Here is a 20,475-nt window from a genome sequence, read left to right as displayed (position 1 = left end):
GAGGTACAATGCCTTTTATTCTGCCTAGGTAGCCTCCAACCTGATAGGATGAACATTGATTTCTCAAACTTCTGGTAATGCCCCCCCCCCCCCACCTTCACCATTCCCCATCTCCTTTTCCCTCTCTCACCTTATCTCCTTGCTCACCTATTGCCTCCCTCTGGTTCCCCTCTCCCCTTTTCTTTCTTCCATGGCTTGCTGTCCTCTTCAATCAGACTCCCACTGTATCTCTTTCACCAATCAGCTTCACAATTCTTTATCATCCCTTCCTCTTCAGGTTTCACCAATCACCCTGTGTTTCCCTCTCCCCTCCCCCCATCTTTTAAATTCACTTCTTAGCTTTTTCTCCAGTCCTGCCAAAGGGTCTCAGCCTGAAACGCCGACTGTACTCTCTTCCATAGACGCAGCCTGGCTTGCTGGTTCCTCCAGCATTTTGTGTGTGTTGCTTGAATTTCCAGCATCTGCATATTTTCTCTTGCTTGCTTCTAATTGATAGCCTTTTAATATCTTTGTGCTAGTGAATTTCCCTAATCACTCATCTATCTTTTTGTGTACAATGTAAAGTGTAGACAGTAATTGGTAATATATCCTGGTACTGCCAAAGATAAGGATATACCATAACTACATAAACAGTAAGGAACAGACTAGCAGCAGTTAAACACTTTCTGCACACCACACAAAACAAATACACACAATAAATACAAAGGACATGCATCTACCCACTAACATCCCAGTGATGCCCATGCAATCATCCAATCCAAGGTTAAGAGAAAACATCCAGTAAAATCTCATGCAGTTGATACGAAATTCAGTGGGCTAGAAAGGGAAATGTTACACTAGAAAAAAAAATTCTACTTCTATTTGCTGCTGATGCATTTATAATACTTATTATACAGATTATTTTATACTGAGTATGTGCATACTTTAAATGCACTCCTCTCACACACACATAAACACAGCAAACTTGTTGCATTGAAAAGATATTTGTAAATCCCTCCTCGCTACGGAGCACGTCTACAAGGAGCACTGTCGCAGAAAGCACCATCCATCATCAAGGCACCCCCCCACCCCCCCCATCAACCAGGCCATGCTCTCTTCTCACTGCTGCCATCAGGAAGGTGGTACAGGAGTCTCTGGGCCCACACCACAAATTTCAAGAATAGTTATTACCCCTCAACCACCAGGTTCTTGACTCCATCACTGAACTGTTCCCATGACCTATGGACTCATTTTCAAGGAATCTTCATCTTATTTTCTTGATATTTATTGTTTGTTTCTTTATTTTTTATGCATTTATTTGTTTTCTTTTTGTATTTGCACAGTTTGTTGTCTTTTGCACAATGATTGTTTGTCCATCCTTTTGGGTGCAGTCTTTCATGGATCTACCATGTACGCCCATAAAAAAATGAGGTTGCATATGGTGACACATGTTCTTTTGATTAATAAATTTACTTTGAACTTCGATATTTCCCTCAACTTCACATTGGTTCTTTTGCCAATTATATTATTTCCCTGGCCCTGAATGACAGTCAAAATTGTTTTCCCTCCTGCCTCCCTGAACAATCTAGGTAATTTTGATAACCAAATTCCCAGATTTACCTTGCCTCAATCTCATTTCTGGCAAACAGTAGACCATTTGAAATGAATTAATGGACTGGAACTGCTTGGACTCCTTTCCTACCATATACCTTCATTTGCATGACAGTTGTGTTAATAAATTTACAATTTTATATCAGAGATTTTGTTCTAAATGTGGTCGTCAAGATTTATAATCTCTTTGGGATGCCATGGTCTAGTGTAGCAGTTAGCTTCATGCTATTACAGATTGGGACATTGGAGTTTAATTCCAGCGCGGTCTGTAAGGAGTTGCACATTCTCCCAGTGACTACATGTGTTTCCTCAGGGTGCTCCAGTTGCCTCCCATAGTCCAAAGATGGACCAGTTAGAAGACTAATGGTCACTAAGCATTGTCCTGTGTTTAGACTGGGGTTAAATCAGTGGGTTGCTGGGCTGTGCACAGTGCTGTATCTCTAAATAAATAAAAAAAAAGGGATGATGATGTTCTTTATTTCTGTCTCCGAAATCATAGTTATCTCTATGAAGGCATTGTCTGAAATCCTGTTCTGCTCTTGCCTCCATTAAGTCTTCGTCACAATGTTATGGACTGGCACCTCAACTGCTAGCATAACTGCTCAAACAGGAATCCATGCACTGATATAGCATGCCATCTCCCTTCCTATCTTTAATTTTGACAACTAAAGTTCCGCTTTACAGAATACAAAACTAAAATGACATCTGTCAATGGATACTAACTTTAATCCAAACAATGATATCAACTTTCATTTAAAATATCATGATGTTCAATTCAATAAATTTGATTCTGATTATTGGAATAATCACACAGATCCAGTTAAAACAAAATTATATGCTTGATCTGTGTGAGTAAAAATCATTGCAAGTTCGATAATGCTACAGCAAGGCCTAAACTGAGACTCAGGTATTCATTATGACAGCTTTTAACATGGATAATCATTTTGAATTTTCAAAGGGTTCCACGGATCAAAGTGAAGAACAATGGCCTCAAAAAGTTAATAAGAACTCTATTTAGTAATTGACCCAAACCGCATGCTTAGATTTCTAATTGTGTCATGTGTATGGAAAGAGTCAGGTAGGGAGAGGGTAATGGTGTTGGGAGACCGCTGGTTATGGTTAGTTCAAGCTCTTTATATGTCAATATATCATCATTTGGATATACACATTTGGAATGGATTTCAGTAGAGGTGCAATAGCCGGTCCAGGAATACAATCGTACTGCGCCCAAAGAACCACACAAGCATGCAGGGAAGAGAGGGAAACATGCAGAAGAAACAGAAAATACCTGTACAGAACCACCATGTCGGTCAGCTGCCAGGTGAGCTCTCAAGTGATGGGGGTTGGCCTGCTGAGTGTCCCATGCACCCCTGTGCTCTGCTGACTGCCATTTTTTTAATTTTATAAAGCATGCATGGAAAAGGAAGAAAAGAAAACCCAACAACTTATTAAAACCACATGCTGTGGGAAGATTCAAACAAACTTAAAAGCACCTCAAAAACTGCACAAAAAACCCACAAACTAGAAAACAGACAAAATGATTATATGAATCGCATAAAACTAACATTCATGCATAGAGAACTGACAGTTTATGTTTTTGCTGTAATATTCAATTCTGATTTTAATCAGATCAATTCTGATCAAGTTCTGATTTTAATGCTCACTGAATTACTGCTCTGAGCTGCAAACTCTTCAAGACTGAGACAAAGCAGATGAAGACTAAAGGTTATTTGGTTATGATAGTTTCCCATTCCCTCTTATATCGTAAACTCCAAGACCATGAAATATTTCATTTTCAATATCAGGACAATTTAACCACCACCATGTGATTCAATAATGCAGATTCAATCTCTGAGATACTAGAGAAACAAAATTAATATCTTGCTATCTCAATCAGCAATTGACATCTAAACAAAAGGTCAGGTAATTTACTTGTTCTTGTGAAAGAGCCTCAAATAAAATTCCGTGGAAGCTTATCAATGTGGTTCATTTGCCTCAATCCCCTTCCTCCATAGCATTACAAGTAACAAAAGTAACTACCTGATATGTTAGCAGGAAATTCCATCCGTTTATTTCTGGACTATGAAAGCACCTTTTATCAAAGTGAAATGCAACAATATTCCTTGGATCCATTCACATCCTGATGGCAATATGATTGGACAATTCCGGGCATGACTTGCGCTTACCATGTCATACATACATCAAATATCAGTTCTCATAAAATTAGAATCATCTGAAAGACTGATCTACCACGACCAGAATGCTTGTGATTGTTTGCTAGGCCCAACTGGATTCTAAAGGTGCATCTCTGGACTGAGATCACTGCTCTCAGATATCTCCACTTACTTGCGCCTTGAAAAGGACATTCTTGACTATTAGGCCACTGTCTCCACACCATCGCTAACCTCATCAGTTCTGGAGTGCCCCAATCCATTGTCATCAAACTCTTAATTCCTTAGCCTTGCATTGCTTCTTTCCACCTTCTACCCAAAATCCACAAACTTGACTGTCAGGGTGGGCACATTGTCTTTGCCTGCTCCTAGCCCACTGAACCCATGCCTGCATAGCTCGATTCCATTCTATCCTCCTGGTTCAGTCCCTTCCCACCTACATCAGTGATACTTCACATGCTTTTGATCTCAACAACCTTCAACTCCCTGGCCCTGACCACCTCAATTTCATCGTGGATGTCCAGAACCTATACACTTCTATCCACCATTAAGAAGGTCTTAAAACTCTCCACTTCTTTCTCAACAAATAATCACCACCCTCCACCACCTGGTAGATCAGGTCCTCACCCTCAACAATTTCCCCTTCCGTTCCCTCACATTCTCCAAGCTCAAGGAGGCCTGCATGGGCAGCAGATACACCTGCCATTTTGGTGGGTACGTGAAACAGTCCATTTTCAAAGCCTTTCCTGGTAATGCTTCCTAATTCCTCCTTCCTGACACTGATAATTGTATTGGTGCTGCTTCATGCACCCACGCTGTGTTCATCAATTTCATTATCTTTCCCACCAACTACCACCCTGCCCTTAAATTAACTTGATCCACTTCTGATCTCTCTCTCCCCTTTTCCAATATGCCACCACCTCTGGAAACAAACTGTCTGTCGACATCTTTTACAAACTTACCAATTCCTGTGCCTAACTACCTGGTCTTCTGTAAAAATGCTATTCCGTTTTCTTGGTCCCTTCATCTCCACCACATCTGTTCCCAGGAAGAGGTTTCCTTTCCAGGGCTTCAGAGGTGATGTCCTTCTTCAGAGAACAGGGTGCCCCTTCCACCATTAATGCTGTCTTCACCCGCATCTCCTCCATTTCCCAGACATCACATTCACCACTCTTTTTCTGCTGCCTTAATGGGGATGGAGTCCCTCTTGTCCACACTTACCATCCCATGAGCTTCAGCATCCAAACCTATCATTCTCCGCAACTTCCACCATCTTCCAACAGGATCCTTGCACCAAACATATCTTGACCTTCCTCCACACTCTGCTTTCCATAGGGACTGCTCCCTCTGTGATTCCCTTGTCTATTTGTCCCACTCCAGTAATCTCCCTCCTGGCACATATCTCTGCAAGTGACAGAAATGCTACAAGCTGCCCATTCACCTCTTTCCTTATCTCCATTTAAGGCCCTAAACAGTAGACCTGCAAATCTTTTCAGGTTACCTATTATATCTGGTGCTCCCAATGTGGCCTCCTCTACATTGGTGAGATCCAACATAAATTGTCGAGCACCTCCACTTCATCCACCAAAAGTGGAATTCTCAGGGTTGCCAACCACTTTAATTCCTGTCTCCACTCCTGTTCCGACATATCACGGCAAAAGAGGAGGCCATGGACCAATGAGAGTACTCTCAAGGTGGAGGAGCAACATCTCATATTCCATCCGGGTAGCCTCCAATGATGGCATGGACTTTGATTTCTCCTTCTGTTTTTCCCTTCTTTTCCCCTCCTCCTTCCCTCTTCTTCTATTCCCCACTTTGACTTCTTACCTCTTCTCCTTACTGCCTATCACCTCCCCCAATGCCCCTCCTCCTCCTCCTCTTCCTTTCATGGTCCACTCTCCTCTCCCATCAGATTCCTTCTTCTCTAACCCTTTACCTTCCCCACCCACCTGGGTTCAACTATCATATTCTAGCTTGTCCTCCCTCCCTCCACCCCCCAACCTTTTTATTCTAGCATCTTGCCCCTTCCTCTTCAGTCCCGATGAAGGGTCTCGGCCCAAACTATTGACTGTTTATTGATTTCCATAGATGCAGCTTAACCTGCTGAGTTCCTCCAGCACTGTGTGACTTCCAGCACCTGCAGAATCTCTTTTGTTAATCATCCTTTATTAACATTTATTCTCTTTATTCATTTTCTTTTACCAAGAACCAAGAAGTAACAGCTCTTCTCATGTTTCTTGCAAAGTATGGTCCTGTTGACCACAATGGGAGCAAGTTTTAGGAACAGAACAGAAACCGCAGTTCCTCTTCTACTGCACACTTGCTGATGGAGTTTATTTCAAGGACAGAGAATGAACAACAAATGTGGAATTTAAACTACAGCTACTAACTGAGCTCTGTAAATATGGAAACTTTTATTGCAACACAGGAGGCACCTGCGACAGCCATTGAGAAACCAAGTATTTAGACTGGTGCCTTGATGTTGCGCACACGTAAATAAGGAGTAGCTGGGAACTAAATCTTGCCACACAGAATTGGAACAGTAAAAGACCAAAATCCAAGTATCTTTTGCCGAGTTTATCAAGTGCAAGAAAGAAGAATGCACTGAAACAGGCAAGGTAGTTAAGTGCCCAGCAAAGTCATTACAAGTTTCAGTGTCAAATAGACTGAAGCAGACAATAAAGGCAATGGCTATGAGGCACTCATCTAAACGTCCTTCTAAAGAGATTTGTTTTTATGTATCACTATATTGAAAGACTTTTGAAAACCAGATGAACACAGCTTTTCCGTATTATTCCTATGAGATTACCTCCAGAAAGAGGGATTTATTTTATCTATATTAGACCGGATTTTATTTCTGATCAAATCACACGACATGATCTTGGACCTGCTGCAGTTAAAATAAGAAAACAAACAAAGAGTTATGTTTGCAGTTTTGAGCATTATTTTAAGGAAGTACAGATATGATTTAATGCCAGGGAGATAACAGCAAACTGCAAATAACAAACTCTGAGAAGAGAAAGAATGGATTTTGAATTCACCAGGTTTTTATTCTTTGTACAAGAAATGACTGAACAAAAAGTAATTGGAATGTTATAGTTTCAATGCAGTCATATTAGGAACTGTTCAGCATCTGTGTCAAAAAGTACAATATGCACTGTCAGTGGGAACAGCAAAGGATTCAATAAAAACTAGCATGAGAAAAGGCTGAATTGTTTGCTTCACACCTTTTTCTGCAGCGTGACATCCATTCAACTGGCATCAAGAGCACACAAGAGTACACAACAGCAAAACATTGGACAGACGTGAGCAGAAATGTTCTACAAAACATCAATGCTGCAAAAAAAAAACAGGGGTGGGGCCACAAATGCTGGTGCCAACTCAGGTAATGCCGCAACTGGACAGCAAATAGAGAAAGCCTTAGTGACTCAATGTGCAAGTAAAACATGATGAAAGAAATGTGAGTGTCAGCAGCCAAGTGGGTCAGAAATGAGGCATTTCTGGAAAGGCATCCAAAACAGATGCTGAACTACTTTAGCAAGGATGTGTGTTAATAGCTCTTGAACAACAGATGTTCCAAAGTGATGAATGGATGTGTGGCTCAGACAGCACAAATACCACCATTAACTGTAACAATCCGGTCAGAAGATAGGCCTTTATTGGTTACATTCCAATAATGCATAACACCACTGCTGAACTAATATGAACGGCTCAAGGGAAAATGGATGTTGACTGATAAAGATTCCAAGCAAAAATAATGAATGCAAATTCAAAGCATCTTTATCCTTAGGAGTGGAGAAGCAAAAACTTTCAAATAGAACTGTATTTCATTAACAAATTAACATCAAGCAGTAAGCATGGGCAGCATGGCAGCGCTTTATAGTAGATGTGGCCCGGATCCAATCCCCGCCACTGCCTGTAAGGAGTTGCGTAGTTCCCCACGTGACCGTGTGGGTTTTGTCTGGGTGTTCCGGTTTCCTCTCACAGACCAAAGATGTACCGGGTGGTGGGTTAATTAGTCATCGTAAATTGTCCTGTGATTTGGCTAGGATTAAATTGGGGATTGCTGGGCAGGGTGGCTTAAAGGATCCAAAGGGCTTATTCTGCACTGTATTGCAATCAATAAACAGAGTGTTTTGTGATGTACAAGTACATATGGTTGTAAGAAATTTTTTGTGAACCGTTTGTAATTATCTGGTTTTCTACAGAGTTCATAAAATGTGGTCTAAACTTCATCTAAGTCACAATGATAGACAAACATAATCTGCCTAAACTAGTAACACACAAACAATTGTAGTTCTCATCAATACTCAGTACACCATTTTTAAAAAAAATCAGAGTCTAGATTCAAAAAAGTATGTGAACCTCTGGGGGTCACACCTTCTGCAAAAGCTGCTTGTAGTCAGGTGTTCCAATCAATAACAAGATTGGAAGTGTGGGTTGTATAAGTACCCTACCCTATAAAAAAGACACACAAGGTCAAGGTAACTAACAGAGCCAGCTCTTCTCAAGAAATACCTGTTTATGTGCACCATGCCTTGATCAAAACAACTTTCAGAGGACCCTCGAAGAAGAGTTGTAGAGATGCATGAAACTGGAAAAGTCATTTCTAAAGACCTAAGTATTCATCAGTCCACAGGAAGAGAAATTGTTGACAAGATCACACCAAGATCACAATATGAAATGCTAAAGGACGTGGAAAAGAACCCAAGGGTAACAGCAAAGGACCTGCCAAAATCTCTAGATCTTGCTGAAGTGTCTGTTCATGTGTCCACTACAAGAAAAACACTGAACAAGAATGGTGTTCATGGAAGGACACCAAAGCGGAATCCACTGCTCTCCAAAACAAAATAGCTGCATGTCTCAGATTTGTAAAAGACCACCTAGATGTTCCACAATTACCAATACCAAAACCTCATCCCAAATGTGAAGCATAGAGGAAGAAGCATCATGGTTTGGGACTGCTTTGCTGCCTCAGGACCTGGACAGCTTGCAATTGTTGAGGGAACAATGAATTCAAAATTGTAACAAGACATTCTACAGGAGAATGTCAGTGTAGCAGTCCATCACCTGAGGCTTAATAGAAGTTGGATGATGCGACAAGACAATAATCTGAAACACAAGAGCAAATCAACAACAGAATGCTTCAAAGTTTAAAAACAAATTGTTTTGGAATGGTTAAGTCAGAGGCATGACCTTAAGAGGGCTGTAAATGCAAGGTATCCCAGAAATATTGATGAACTGAAACAGTTTTGTATGGAGGAATTGTCTAAAATTCCTCCTCGCCATTATGCCAGTCTGATCAGCAGCTACAGGAAATATTTGGTGGAGGTCATTGCTGCTAAATGAGGTTCTACCAGTTATTAAATACAGGTTTGCATTTTTTTCAGCTGGACTGTGAATGATTAAACAATGTATTCAATAAAGATATGAAAAATACAATTGTGTGTTATTAGTTTAGGCAGATTGTGTTTGTCTATTATTGTGACTTAGATGAAGATCAGAGCACATTTCATGAGTAACTAATATAGAAATCCAGGTAATTGCAATGGGTTCACACACTTTTTCTTGCAACTATAACTCTTTAAAAATTTTTTCAACTTTAACTGAATTCTATAATTGGCATTGATTGCAGCTCTCTTTAACCTGCTCACTAAATTGGAGGCAAAATTAAATATTTTTCACAGAATCATAAGCTTAATTGCACAGTCAATGCATGGTCTTTGTGCATATCAATTCAAATAACCATATAGCAATTACAGCATGGAAACAGGCCATCTCGGCCCTTCTAGTCCGTGCCAACGCTTACACTCACCTAGTCCCACTGGCCCGCACAGCCCATAACCCTCCATTCTTTTCCTGTCCATATACCTATCCAATTTTACTTTAAATGACAATACCAAACCTGCCTCTACCACTTCTGCTGGTAGCTCATTCCACACAGCTACCACTCTCTGAGTAAAGAAATTCCCCCTCGTGTTACCCTTAAACTTTTGCCCCCTAACTCTCAACTCAAGTCTTGTTTGAATCTCCCCTACTCTCAATGGAAAAAGCCTATCCACATCAACTCGATCTATCCTCCTCATAATTTAAAATACCTCTATCAAGTCCCCCCTCAACCTTCTACACTCCAAAGAATAAAGACCTAACTTGTTCAGCCTTTCCTGTAACTTAGCTGCTGAAACCCAGGTAACATTCCAGTAAATCTTCTCTGTACTCTCTTTATTTTGCTGATATCTTTCCTATAATCCAGTGACCAGAACTGTACACAATACTCCAAATTCGGCTTACCAATGCCTTGTACAATTTTAACATTACATCCCCAACTCCTATACTCAATGCTCTGACTTATTAAGGCCAGCATAAAAGTTTTCTTCACCACCCTTTCCACATGAGATTCCACCTTCAGGGAACTATGTACCATTATTCCTAGATCACTCTGTTCTACTGCATTCTTCAATGCCCTACCATTTACCATGTATGTCCTATTTGGATTATTCCTACCAAAATGTAGCACCTCACACTTATCAGCATTAAACTCCATCTGCCATCGTTCAGCCCACTCTTCTAACTGGCCTAAATTTCTCTGCAAGCTTTGAAAACCTACTTCATTATCCACAACGCCACCTACCTTAGTTCATCTGCATACTTACTAATCAATTTACCACCCCATTATCGAGATCATTAATGTATATGACAAGCAACATTGGACCCAATACAGATCCCAGAGGCACATTACTAGTCACCGGCCTTCAACCTAACAAACAGTTATCCACCACTACTCTCTGGCATCTCCCATCCAGCCAGTGTTGAATCCATTGTACTATTTCAATATTAATACCTAACGATTAAACCTTCCTAACTAACCTTCCATGCTGAACCTTGTCAAAGGCCTTACTAAAGTCCATATAGACAACATCCACTGCTTTACCCTCATCAACTTTCCTCGTAACCTCTTCAAAAAATTCAGTAAGATTTGTCAAACATAGCCTTCCACGCACACATCCATGTTGACTGTTCCTAATCAGACACTGTCTATCCAGATGATTATATATACCATCTCTAAGAATACTTTCCATTAACTTACCCACCACTGATGTCAAACTGACAGGCCTATAATTGCTAGGTTTACTCTTAGAACCCTTTTTAAACAATGGAACCACATGAGCAATATATAGCAATTCATAATGTTCAGTTATTGTAAATTTCTACAAGTTTACAATAATGCTGCAAATTGTTAAGTATTCAGGACTCAAAATTCTACAGTCCTTCTGAAAAATAAAATTTAGCATGTTCTTTTCAAACAAAATGTTGCAAAAGCATTGTTTCTGCTCTAGTAAACTAGAAAGTATAAAACTGCTGTGTTGCACTATTTTTATTGAGCAGAATCTCAATATTACAGATCAGTGGGAATCATCTTTTCACTAAATTTTCCTTGAAGTGGCATTTCTTCTTTTCATGTCCACATCACTCTAAACCTTGAACACACATGAACCTTTCCAAATGTCTTCTGAACATTTTAATTATACCTACCTCTGCCATTTCTTCCTGCAACTTGCTCCACATTGCCACCACTCTCAGATCCCCTTGATATCTTTCCTCTTACCTTATGTCCTGTGAAGTACCCCATCTATGCCCCCACTTTATTCTATAAACCGTGATAAAGTCACCCTCATCTTCCTTTATTTCAGGGAAAACCATCAGGCCAATCCAATCTTTCCTTGTAATCCAAGCCCTCCAGTCCTGGCAGCATTTCTGTGAATCTTTTCTGCACCCTCTCTAGCCTAATGACAACCATCCAAAAATGCGACAAGCAGAACTGCACACAATACTCCAAGTGCAACTTAACCAATACCTCTACAACTCTAACATGATGTCACAAGTCCTGTCCTAATTGCCTCAACCAATGAATGCAATCATACCACATATCATCACCATCGCTCTGTCTACCAGTGTCACCACCGTCAAGGGAATGATGTATTTCACCCCAAATTCTTGTTGCTGAACAAGATTTCCCAGAGCTCTGCCATTCACTGTCCATGTCCTGCCTGGCCTAATTTAACTTCCCAAAATGCACCTGATTGACAAACAACTAATAATTTTGGTTAGTCAAAGTTTTTGACATGGCATTCAATTTCCTTGAAACATGTCCTAACTAAATTTCTCCCCTCTACTCTTTCGGCAATACTTTCAAGTTTGTGCTACAAACAGAAATAGTTTCTCCCTTTTAAGTCCTTATGGCGCGGGGGGAGGAGGAAAATCTCTAATTTTGATTACACTAAATATTAGTACTTCCCCTTTCTAAAAAAATGCATGTGAGTTAGTCTTGCACCTCATGGCCCTACTTAAGGAAATTTATGTTTGGATTAGCATCAGCATTCACACTTCCTACTCAGGACATATAGATATTGAATCCGATTTCGAATCATCGCAGGAATGGAAACTATAATGCAGTTCCTAATCAGCCTACTGGTTGGAGCTTCTGGAGCCTCATTTCCACATCTGAGAAAGTTACCGGCCCTTCTTAGAACAGCGAGTAAATTGGCTCTCAGCTGGAAAAGCGTTAAGCAAAAATCAGCTTCAGTTCAGTTTGGAAAATTACTCCAAAGTTAAAATCTTTGAGGAAGACCGACCCCTGAACTCCCCTATACCAGAAAGTAAGCAACTCAAGAATCAAAGCATTTATCCAATCTGACTTGTCTAAATAATACTAAAATCGTACTCACAATAAATCTTAAAATATGACAATATTAATACAATGAATTCCAGTTAATTGGGCCATTGGTTAATCGGGACAGCTCTTAAGTAATGAAATCTAATTGAGAAAATGTCCTGATTCCCTTCATTTATTTTGGGCATTTTGTTGCTTAGTTGCGTTAGGGGACTGTTGCCAAACTGTTTCTAATTAATGTCAGTCGCGTGCACTCGTGTGGCCATTAAGACACTACACTATGCTTAAAGCGAACAGGTTTCAAATAATGCAGGTTGCATCTGTTTATGTTTAAAAAGCAGTGATATTTGTCACTGATAGTCATCAAGAAGTAAGCAACAGACAATTCAGAATTGTTTTTCTCATCGTGGTTTCAAGTACTCAGACTAGGAGATGCTGAGAGTGAAAACAAAACAGGACAAAACTTCAGCAAATCAGGACCTACAAAGAATTTGAAAGTATGGACAATCATCTTCAATGTTACAATGAAAACAAATATTTGGAGCATTGAACCAAAAGCATTGTTTGAAGGCAGACCATTATATGTACCAAGTGTCTGTGCTGATTTTGTTCATTTACAGTTACTCAAAACAAGGCAGCATACACTGAATGAATTCCTATATTTAACTATTAGGAATTCATAGTTTCATAGTACTGTAGTAGTATTGGCAGTGTCCTAGTTTGTTCTATGTTTCATTTAAACACAATTTATTACCCAGTTAAATGGTAATTTGTCTTTTTTTATAGCTTTTTAACTATTTCCATGAATCTTTGGCTAATCGGGACAGTCGCTTAATTAGGCCAATATATGCTGGTCCCAATGGGTCCAAATTAACTGGAATCCACCGCATTATAATCTCTCACTTTGAATACCAGCCCTACACAAGAATGGAAAACAAGAATTTGAAAATCTTGGGTGATATCAGTGACTATCTTCTCAATTAAAATAAGACATCTTTACTTACTGTTTTCTATCTTTGAACCAACTGAGTAAGATTTTTATGGCATGTTTTATCAAATATCTCTTTAAAATCCATATAAACTTTTTTTATTTTCTTAAATGTCTATTAAACATTGCAGAACTGACTTGCCTTTTAAAACCAGAATTACATGTTTCATTTTCCTTGATTACTATTGCGCTCAGGTTTTTACTTTTAAAGGAAATGTGACATTAATTCAGACGACATTCATTCTAAAACTTGACAGTTAATCATAAAAGTTATAGCCAAGGTTCCATGATTGCTGCTTTGCTTACTACAGTACTATGCTGTAAAGATTAGGAAAATGCTGGTAATGACATTTATTAGAAGTAGCCATGATGGCATTGGTAAGTCCAACAAATAGTGTTCATTTTTATGCAAAATGAATGAATGACATCTTTACACTAAACTGAAAGATAACTGAAGTCTCTATTACAGGATTGTAACCAATTTCTAACTGATCTTTCAAGCATTTTTGGGCAGAATAAATGACGTACACAGTAATTAAATGAGCTGGCATTTTCATTCTATACGGCAACTGGCACTGCTTACTGGATAACTGGATAGTGCTTGTTTAGAGTAATGACAGCATCTGCTTGTACAAGCAGAGCTATTTCATTGCTGAACATAATTTATTGTCAAAAGAATTTGCAGACATTTTATGACAATGCCCTGTTCTTTAATTTGAACAAACATAGGAACTAAAACGAAAATCTTGAAAAGTTAGATATTCAGTTCTGTTATTGTAATTATTTTGGTGTCACATTTCAAGTTTTCCCCTTTATAGCTCCAAATGACAGGGAAAACATTTTCTCAATTATGAGCTTTATAACCTTGCTTAGGGCCTCACAAGCTAGCAGTTAATTTCCTCCATTTGCAGATACTCCACAAGCAATTAATTTAAAAAAAACTAAAACTCATACAATGAGTCTGTGAAAAAATAAATCAGTGGGTGACTCAGTGAATTCTTGGTAACAACAAAAGTAACTATCAAGGTTTATATATATATAGAAGATTATATATTAAGATATTCATTCATTGAAATGTAAAACAACAAATTTGTTACAACTACAAAATCACTTGGAAAAAAAAATGAAATTTCAATCAGGTTGCGGCGATGGACTTTTGGCCTAGTCGAATACAAGAACAAATGAACAATATTTACAGCGTAGCCAACCTATTAACAAGTCACATTTGGGAAAGGGAAAAGACACAAATTAAATACTATGTGCTGGTTTACCTGACCTGTCTCAGCAGTCTTGAGTTGGATTCTCAATGTACATGAAGTGACTCAAACAGCACTTGGAAATAATGCAGATGGCCAATCTTTGTATATTATACTGGTGGATTCTTTACATTTATTGTAATGAACCATCGGTCTGTCAGCTGGATAGGCAACACCACTGAAAATACAGCTTAGAATTGTTCATCTGCCTTGAATTGAATGCTGTACAATCTTACAAATACACGCTGTGAAAGGCTACACTAAGATAAAGTCATTTCCTGGTCTTCTGATTGCACAAGAGCTTTCCTCTATAAAATTGGTAAGAAATTAAAATAGGTAGCACTTTGATTTTCAACTGTATACATATGAAAATCATTTCCTTCAGGAGCAGAATTTCATTACAATGATTTCCACGTTAAATCATGCCATGCTGTAATTTCAGTTCTACATTTCTGGCAGTAAATTGTCCTTCTATTTGTGAAGTTTTCCCATGTCAGAAACCCATCCAGTGCCACCCATAACTGAACAAAGCTCCTTTCCTGGGGAAAATCTAGAAATTCTATCAGGAGATTCACACGCCACCTGTCATTGAGCAGTCCCAGCATATCAATCAAGAGGCGTCAAACCCCTCTCATTCTGAAAGGTCCTGGTCCACAACCTGACTCATTCTCCTCACCCCAATCTGTAATGTCTTCAATCTTTATTCTGTGGCTCTTCTCAATTTCTAAACCCAAGTTTAATAACCTGACCCCAATGCTGAGTCTTTCTCCCTTATGACAACCCTCACATTAATTCCAGACCTGCTTCTATTCCCAAATCTACTTCTGATGTTCCTTCTTGTGCTTTGTGATTATATGCAGGACTCCTGCTGGAATATAATTTATCTACACAAGTTTCAGATTATGTGACACATGTATTGAGAGACAGTTCAGTTTAATGAATTTTTATTTTCGGTTTCAAATAGTTCGCTGCTCATCTGACATAAATGGAGAGTGGAGCTTAGTTATGATGGCGCTAAATGATGACTCCTTTGCTTGCATCTTTGGAAACAGCTCTATTCCTATCTTTGATATCATTTTTTTTTCCCCCTTTCAAGGTTCTTTTGAAGATCCAGACCTGGAGTTACACTCTTGAGTTCGTTGTGGGAATGGGACCCGCTCTCTGGGCCTCACAACCAGCTGCTTTTCAATATCCCAAGGACGCGTCCTGGAAGGCCAGCGTGCCTTCAGGGTTCCGGTTTTTCGTGGCTCTGGAGAGAGACTGATTCAAGGCTGGTGCTGCTGCCTGATGTGTCCTGGGAGAACATGGACGATCAGAAGCAGCGGCTAGCTGCTGGTTATGTGCCCAGAGACCTAAGTTCTTTGGGCACAGGACTCAGAAAAAGTGATGTAACAGACTTCAAAACAGCATAAATCAATGAGTTATTTGTTACAATTCCCCTCTTGCTGTGAAAGGGGATAGCTCTTTTTCCCTTATTGGGGGGGGAGAGAGAGGGGGGGGGGAGAGGGGGGAGAGAGAGGGGGGAGAGAGAGGGGGGAGAGAGAGGGGGGAGAGAGAGGGGGGAGAGAGAGGGGGGAGAGAGAGGGGGGAGAGAGAGGGGGGAGAGAGAGGGGGGAGAGAGAGGGGGGAGAGAGAGGGGGGAGAGAGAGGGGGGAGAGAGAGGGGGGAGAGAGAGGGGGGAGAGAGAGGGGGGAGAGAGAGGGGGGGAGAGAGAGGGGGGAGAGAGAGGGGGGAGAGAGAGGGGGGAGAGAGGGGGGGAGAGAGAGGGGGGAGAGAGAGGGGAGAGAGGGGGGGGAGAGGGGCAGGAGAGGGGGGGGAGAGGGGGGGGAGAGGGGGGGAGAGAGAGGGGGGGAGAGAGAGGGGGGGAGAGAGAGGGGGGGAGAGAGGGGAGGGGGGAGAGAGGGGGGGAGAGAGGGGAGGGGGGAGAGAGGGGGGGAGAGAGGGGGGGAGAGAGGGGGGGAGAGGGGGGGAGAGGGGGGGAGAGGGGGGGAGAGGGGGGGAGAGGGGGGGAGAGGGGGGGAGAGGGGGGAGAGGGGGGAGAGGGGGGGAGAGGGGGGAGAGAGGGGGAGAGAGGGGGAGAGGGGGAGAGAGAGGGGGGAGAGAGGGGGAGAGAGAGGGGGGAGAGGGGGGAGGGGGGGGAGAGGGGGGGAGAGAGGGGGGAGAGAGAGGGGAGAGAGAGGGGAGAGAGAGGAGAGAGAGAGGGGAGAGAGAGGGGAGAGAGAGGGGAGAGAGAGGGGAGAGAGAGGGGAGAGAGAGGGGAGAGAGAGGGGAGAGAGAGGGGAGAGAGAGGGGAGAGAGAGGGGAGAGAGAGGGGGGGAGAGAGAAGGGGGGAGGGAGAGGGGGGAGAGAGAGGGGAGAGAGAGGGGGGAGAGAGAGGGGGGAGAGAGAGGGGGGAGAGAGAGGGGGGAGAGAGAGGGGGGAGAGAGAGGGGGAGAGAGAGGGGGGAGAGAGAGGGGGGAGAGAGAGGGGGGAGAGAGAGGGGGGAGAGAGAGGGGGGAGAGAGAGGGGGGAGAGAGAGGGGGGAGAGAGGGGGGAGAGAGAGGGGGGAGAGAGAGGGGGGAGAGAGAGGGGAGAGAGAGGGGAGAGAGAGGGGAGAGAGAGGGGAGAGAGAGGGGAGAGAGAGGGGAGAGAGAGGGGAGAGAGAGAAGGGGGGAGGGAGAGAGAGAGAGAGAAAGAGAGAGAGATTGTGGTATGCCAAAAACCAGGTGAATGAGTAGTCTTTGGGGTACTGCAGCCTGCATCTTTATTAATGTTTTGCTGTATGCTTGAGTGGTCAGTGGAGGACGCTGATGCTTTTTTGCTGTTGGGGGAGGGGAGCAATCACTGCTTTGCTGCTGCTTCTGCATGGGGGAGGCCTGGGTAAGGGGGTTTGGGATTCTAATATTTAACTGTAATTCATTCTTTGGGACACTCTGTTTTCGTGGACGTTTGCAAAAAAAAAATTCATGTATACATTTCTCTGACATTGAATATACCTAATGAAACCTATAAGCTCCTAACATTCAAATCTTGAGCAGTCAATGTAAACACTATTATAATATTGCTACTAAGGCCAATAGCAAGAAGATTCTTCCCTGACTATTACATATTCATCCAGCTTGTTTTTTTGGTATTGTTAACTCCAGAGAATTACAATCAAAGTCAACAGAACAAGTAAAACTAAAGCTTAAGTAAAACCAGCAAAAACATAACTTTATTTTCTGAAAGCAGCTTAAATAAATTCTATTGCACCCGGAAATATAGTATCCCACATGGTAAACGCACCTGATTTTTGGCTTGTGTCCTATCCCTGTGTTGATGACTATCTCTGTTCACTGTTGTGAGAGCATTATCTGTATGAATCGAACCAACTGGAGTGGGCTGTAATTAAGAAGAAATGACCTTATGTTCTGAAATAAAGGTAGTTGAACTGTATTGGAATATTTAATTAAGCACTGTTCTTCCACTAGTAATACACAATACAGCTATTGTCCCATAAACAGAAATCAACTTCACCCAATAACAGCAGCATTAAAACAGTGAAATGTGCCAAGTCCCCTTCATCAGTAAATAATTAATAATTTTGGAGGCAAATTAGAGCATGAAGAATAAACAATGTACCTTTCTTTACTGCAGTACAGTTCTTTCATCGGAGCCTGAAGATGCTCCACTGCACAGTACAATATCAAAATAGTTAATGCCACATGCCTTCTGCAGGCTAACATACAAGACCAGAAGACACTGGAGAAGAATTAGGCCATTCAGCCCTTATAGGGCTTCACCATGAATATAGGGCTTCACAGCTGATTTATCATCTCTTCCAGCCCCATTCTCCTGCCGCCTCCCCTTCAAAAGGGGGTCTTTTCTGTTGGCTGCCAGCAACTGGCAGTGCCCAGCAGTAGGTTGGCGCTGGGTCCACTTCTTTTCACGCTATAGGCCAATGATCTGGATGACTGAATTGATGGTTTTGTGTCCAAGTTTGTGCACGATTGAAAGACAGATGGAGGGGCAGGTAGTGTCGAGGAAGCTATGAGTCTGCAGAAGGACTTGCACAGATTTGGAAAAACAACCAAAGAAGTAGCAGAGGGAACACAGTCTTGGGAAGTGTTCTCATGCACTTTGGGAAAGGAATAAAAGGATAGACTACTTTCCAACAGGGAGAAAATTCAAAAATCAGAATGCAGGATTCCCCAAAGGTTATCTTGTAGGTTGAGTTGATGGTAAGGAAGACACATGCAATGCTCGCATTCATTTCAAGAGGACAATAATACAAGAGCAAGGATGTAATGCTGAGGCTTTATAAGGCATTGATCGGACTTCACGGAGTATTATGAGAAGTTTTGGTCCCTTTTTCTAAAAGGTGTGCTGGCATTGGACAAAGCCCAGAGGAGGCTCACATGAATGATTTCAGGAATGAAAGAGTTAATCAGATTGAAAGCTATCAAATATCGAAAGGTCTAGATAAAGTGGATGTGGACAGGATTTTCCTATAGTAGGTGAGTCCAGAAAACACAGGGCACAGTCCCAGAAAAGAGGAACACCCATTTAGAACAGAAATAAGGAGGAATTTATTTAGCCAGAAAGTTGTGAATCTGTGGAATGTATTGCCACAGATGGATGAGGGGGCCAAGTTGGTGAGCATATTTAAAATTAACGTTGATAAGATTCTTGATTAGTCAGGGAATCAAAGGTTATAGGGAGAAGATAAGAGGATGGGGGGGGGGGGCGTGAGAGGGTGAATAAATTAGTCACAATGGAATAGTAGAGCAGATTCATTGCACCAAATAGCCTCACTCTGCTCTTATGTCAATGGCCTAAATATACCCAGTGACTTGACCTCCCCAGCCGTATGAGGCAATGGAACTCCACAGATTCACCACACTTTGGCTAAAGTAATTCCTCATCATCTCTGTTCTAAAGAGATGTCCTTCTATTCTAAAGTTCTGCCCTCTGGTCCTTGATTCCCCAAATATAAGAAACGTCCTCTCCACATCCATTCTAACTAGGCCTTTCAAAATTCAATAGGCTTCAATGAGATTCCCACACCACCTCCTCCCCGTTCTTCTAAACTCCAGCAAGTACAAGCCCAGAGCAAGAGCTCTCATACATTAACCCCTTCATTCCCAGGATAATTCTTGACTTAAATGGAGGCCAATATTAAACTGAGCCTGCTCTCACAGGCTGTGAAGAAACAACACTGGACCTAGTTAAAGGAGGCTAGGAAATAATCGCAATGTGCTGACATCCTGCATTGTACAAAATGACTATCAAGCTTCTCTGCCATGCAACAGTAGCTCTAATTTAAAAGCATACAATTGGCTGTGAAGTGGTATTTAGATATTGTGGAAGACACTGTTTAAAGGTATTCCTTCCTTGCAAGACTAAGGGAAATCGAAATAAATAGAAAGGTTTAACCTTGCAGCATAACATATAGTAAAGATATACTTTAATTGAGGTATTCAACTGAACCTCAACCATGGATGGTCTCAAGCTTGGCTGCGAAAGGAGGAAGGTTGGGCATGGGGCTAGCAACTTCACCCTGTTAAAAACCCAGAGCTACAGAAACGCCAATAGAAGTTCCAAAGTCCTCATCCCCGAGAGGAGGAGGATCTTTGAAGATGGGCCCGCTTGAAAGACTGGCCCAGGATAGTGGACTCTGACAAGCTGCTGTCAGTGGCCCGTGCCCCACCAGGACTAACAGTCTTGAAGTAAATGCAACCAATTATTTCTGATGGACAGTGAAGAGTCCAGAGGAATTTCCTGTTTATTTACTCCAAAGATGTTGATATTACAGCAAAGGCTGTTATTTATAGTTTATCA

The 20,475-nt window shown here is 41.5% G+C and overlaps 1 protein-coding gene across 4 annotated transcripts in view; it reads right to left on the bottom strand.

Annotated features, from left to right (window-relative positions):
* The window catches only part of LOC132394031 (casein kinase I), a 232,976-nt gene that overhangs the window by 19,308 nt on the left and 193,193 nt on the right, over positions 1-20,475 (bottom strand). For 2 of the 4 annotated variants that reach the window (XM_059969665.1, XM_059969666.1), the window contains exons 10-11: positions 17,941-18,036; positions 2,879-2,974 (exon numbers count right to left, since the gene is read on the bottom strand). In XM_059969665.1, coding sequence (XP_059825648.1) covers positions 2,879-2,974; positions 17,941-18,036 — 192 coding nt within the window. The remainder of the gene's footprint in view (positions 1-2,878; positions 2,975-17,940; positions 18,037-20,475) is intronic. The other 2 variants (XM_059969667.1, XM_059969669.1) reach the window with 1 other exon arrangement.

Source organism: Hypanus sabinus, chromosome 5 (assembly GCF_030144855.1).
Source record: "Hypanus sabinus isolate sHypSab1 chromosome 5, sHypSab1.hap1, whole genome shotgun sequence".
NCBI lineage: Eukaryota > Metazoa > Chordata > Chondrichthyes > Myliobatiformes > Dasyatidae > Hypanus > Hypanus sabinus.
The sequence above is the reverse complement of the archived record's forward strand: the minus strand, read 5'-3'. Positions and strand labels throughout refer to the sequence as shown.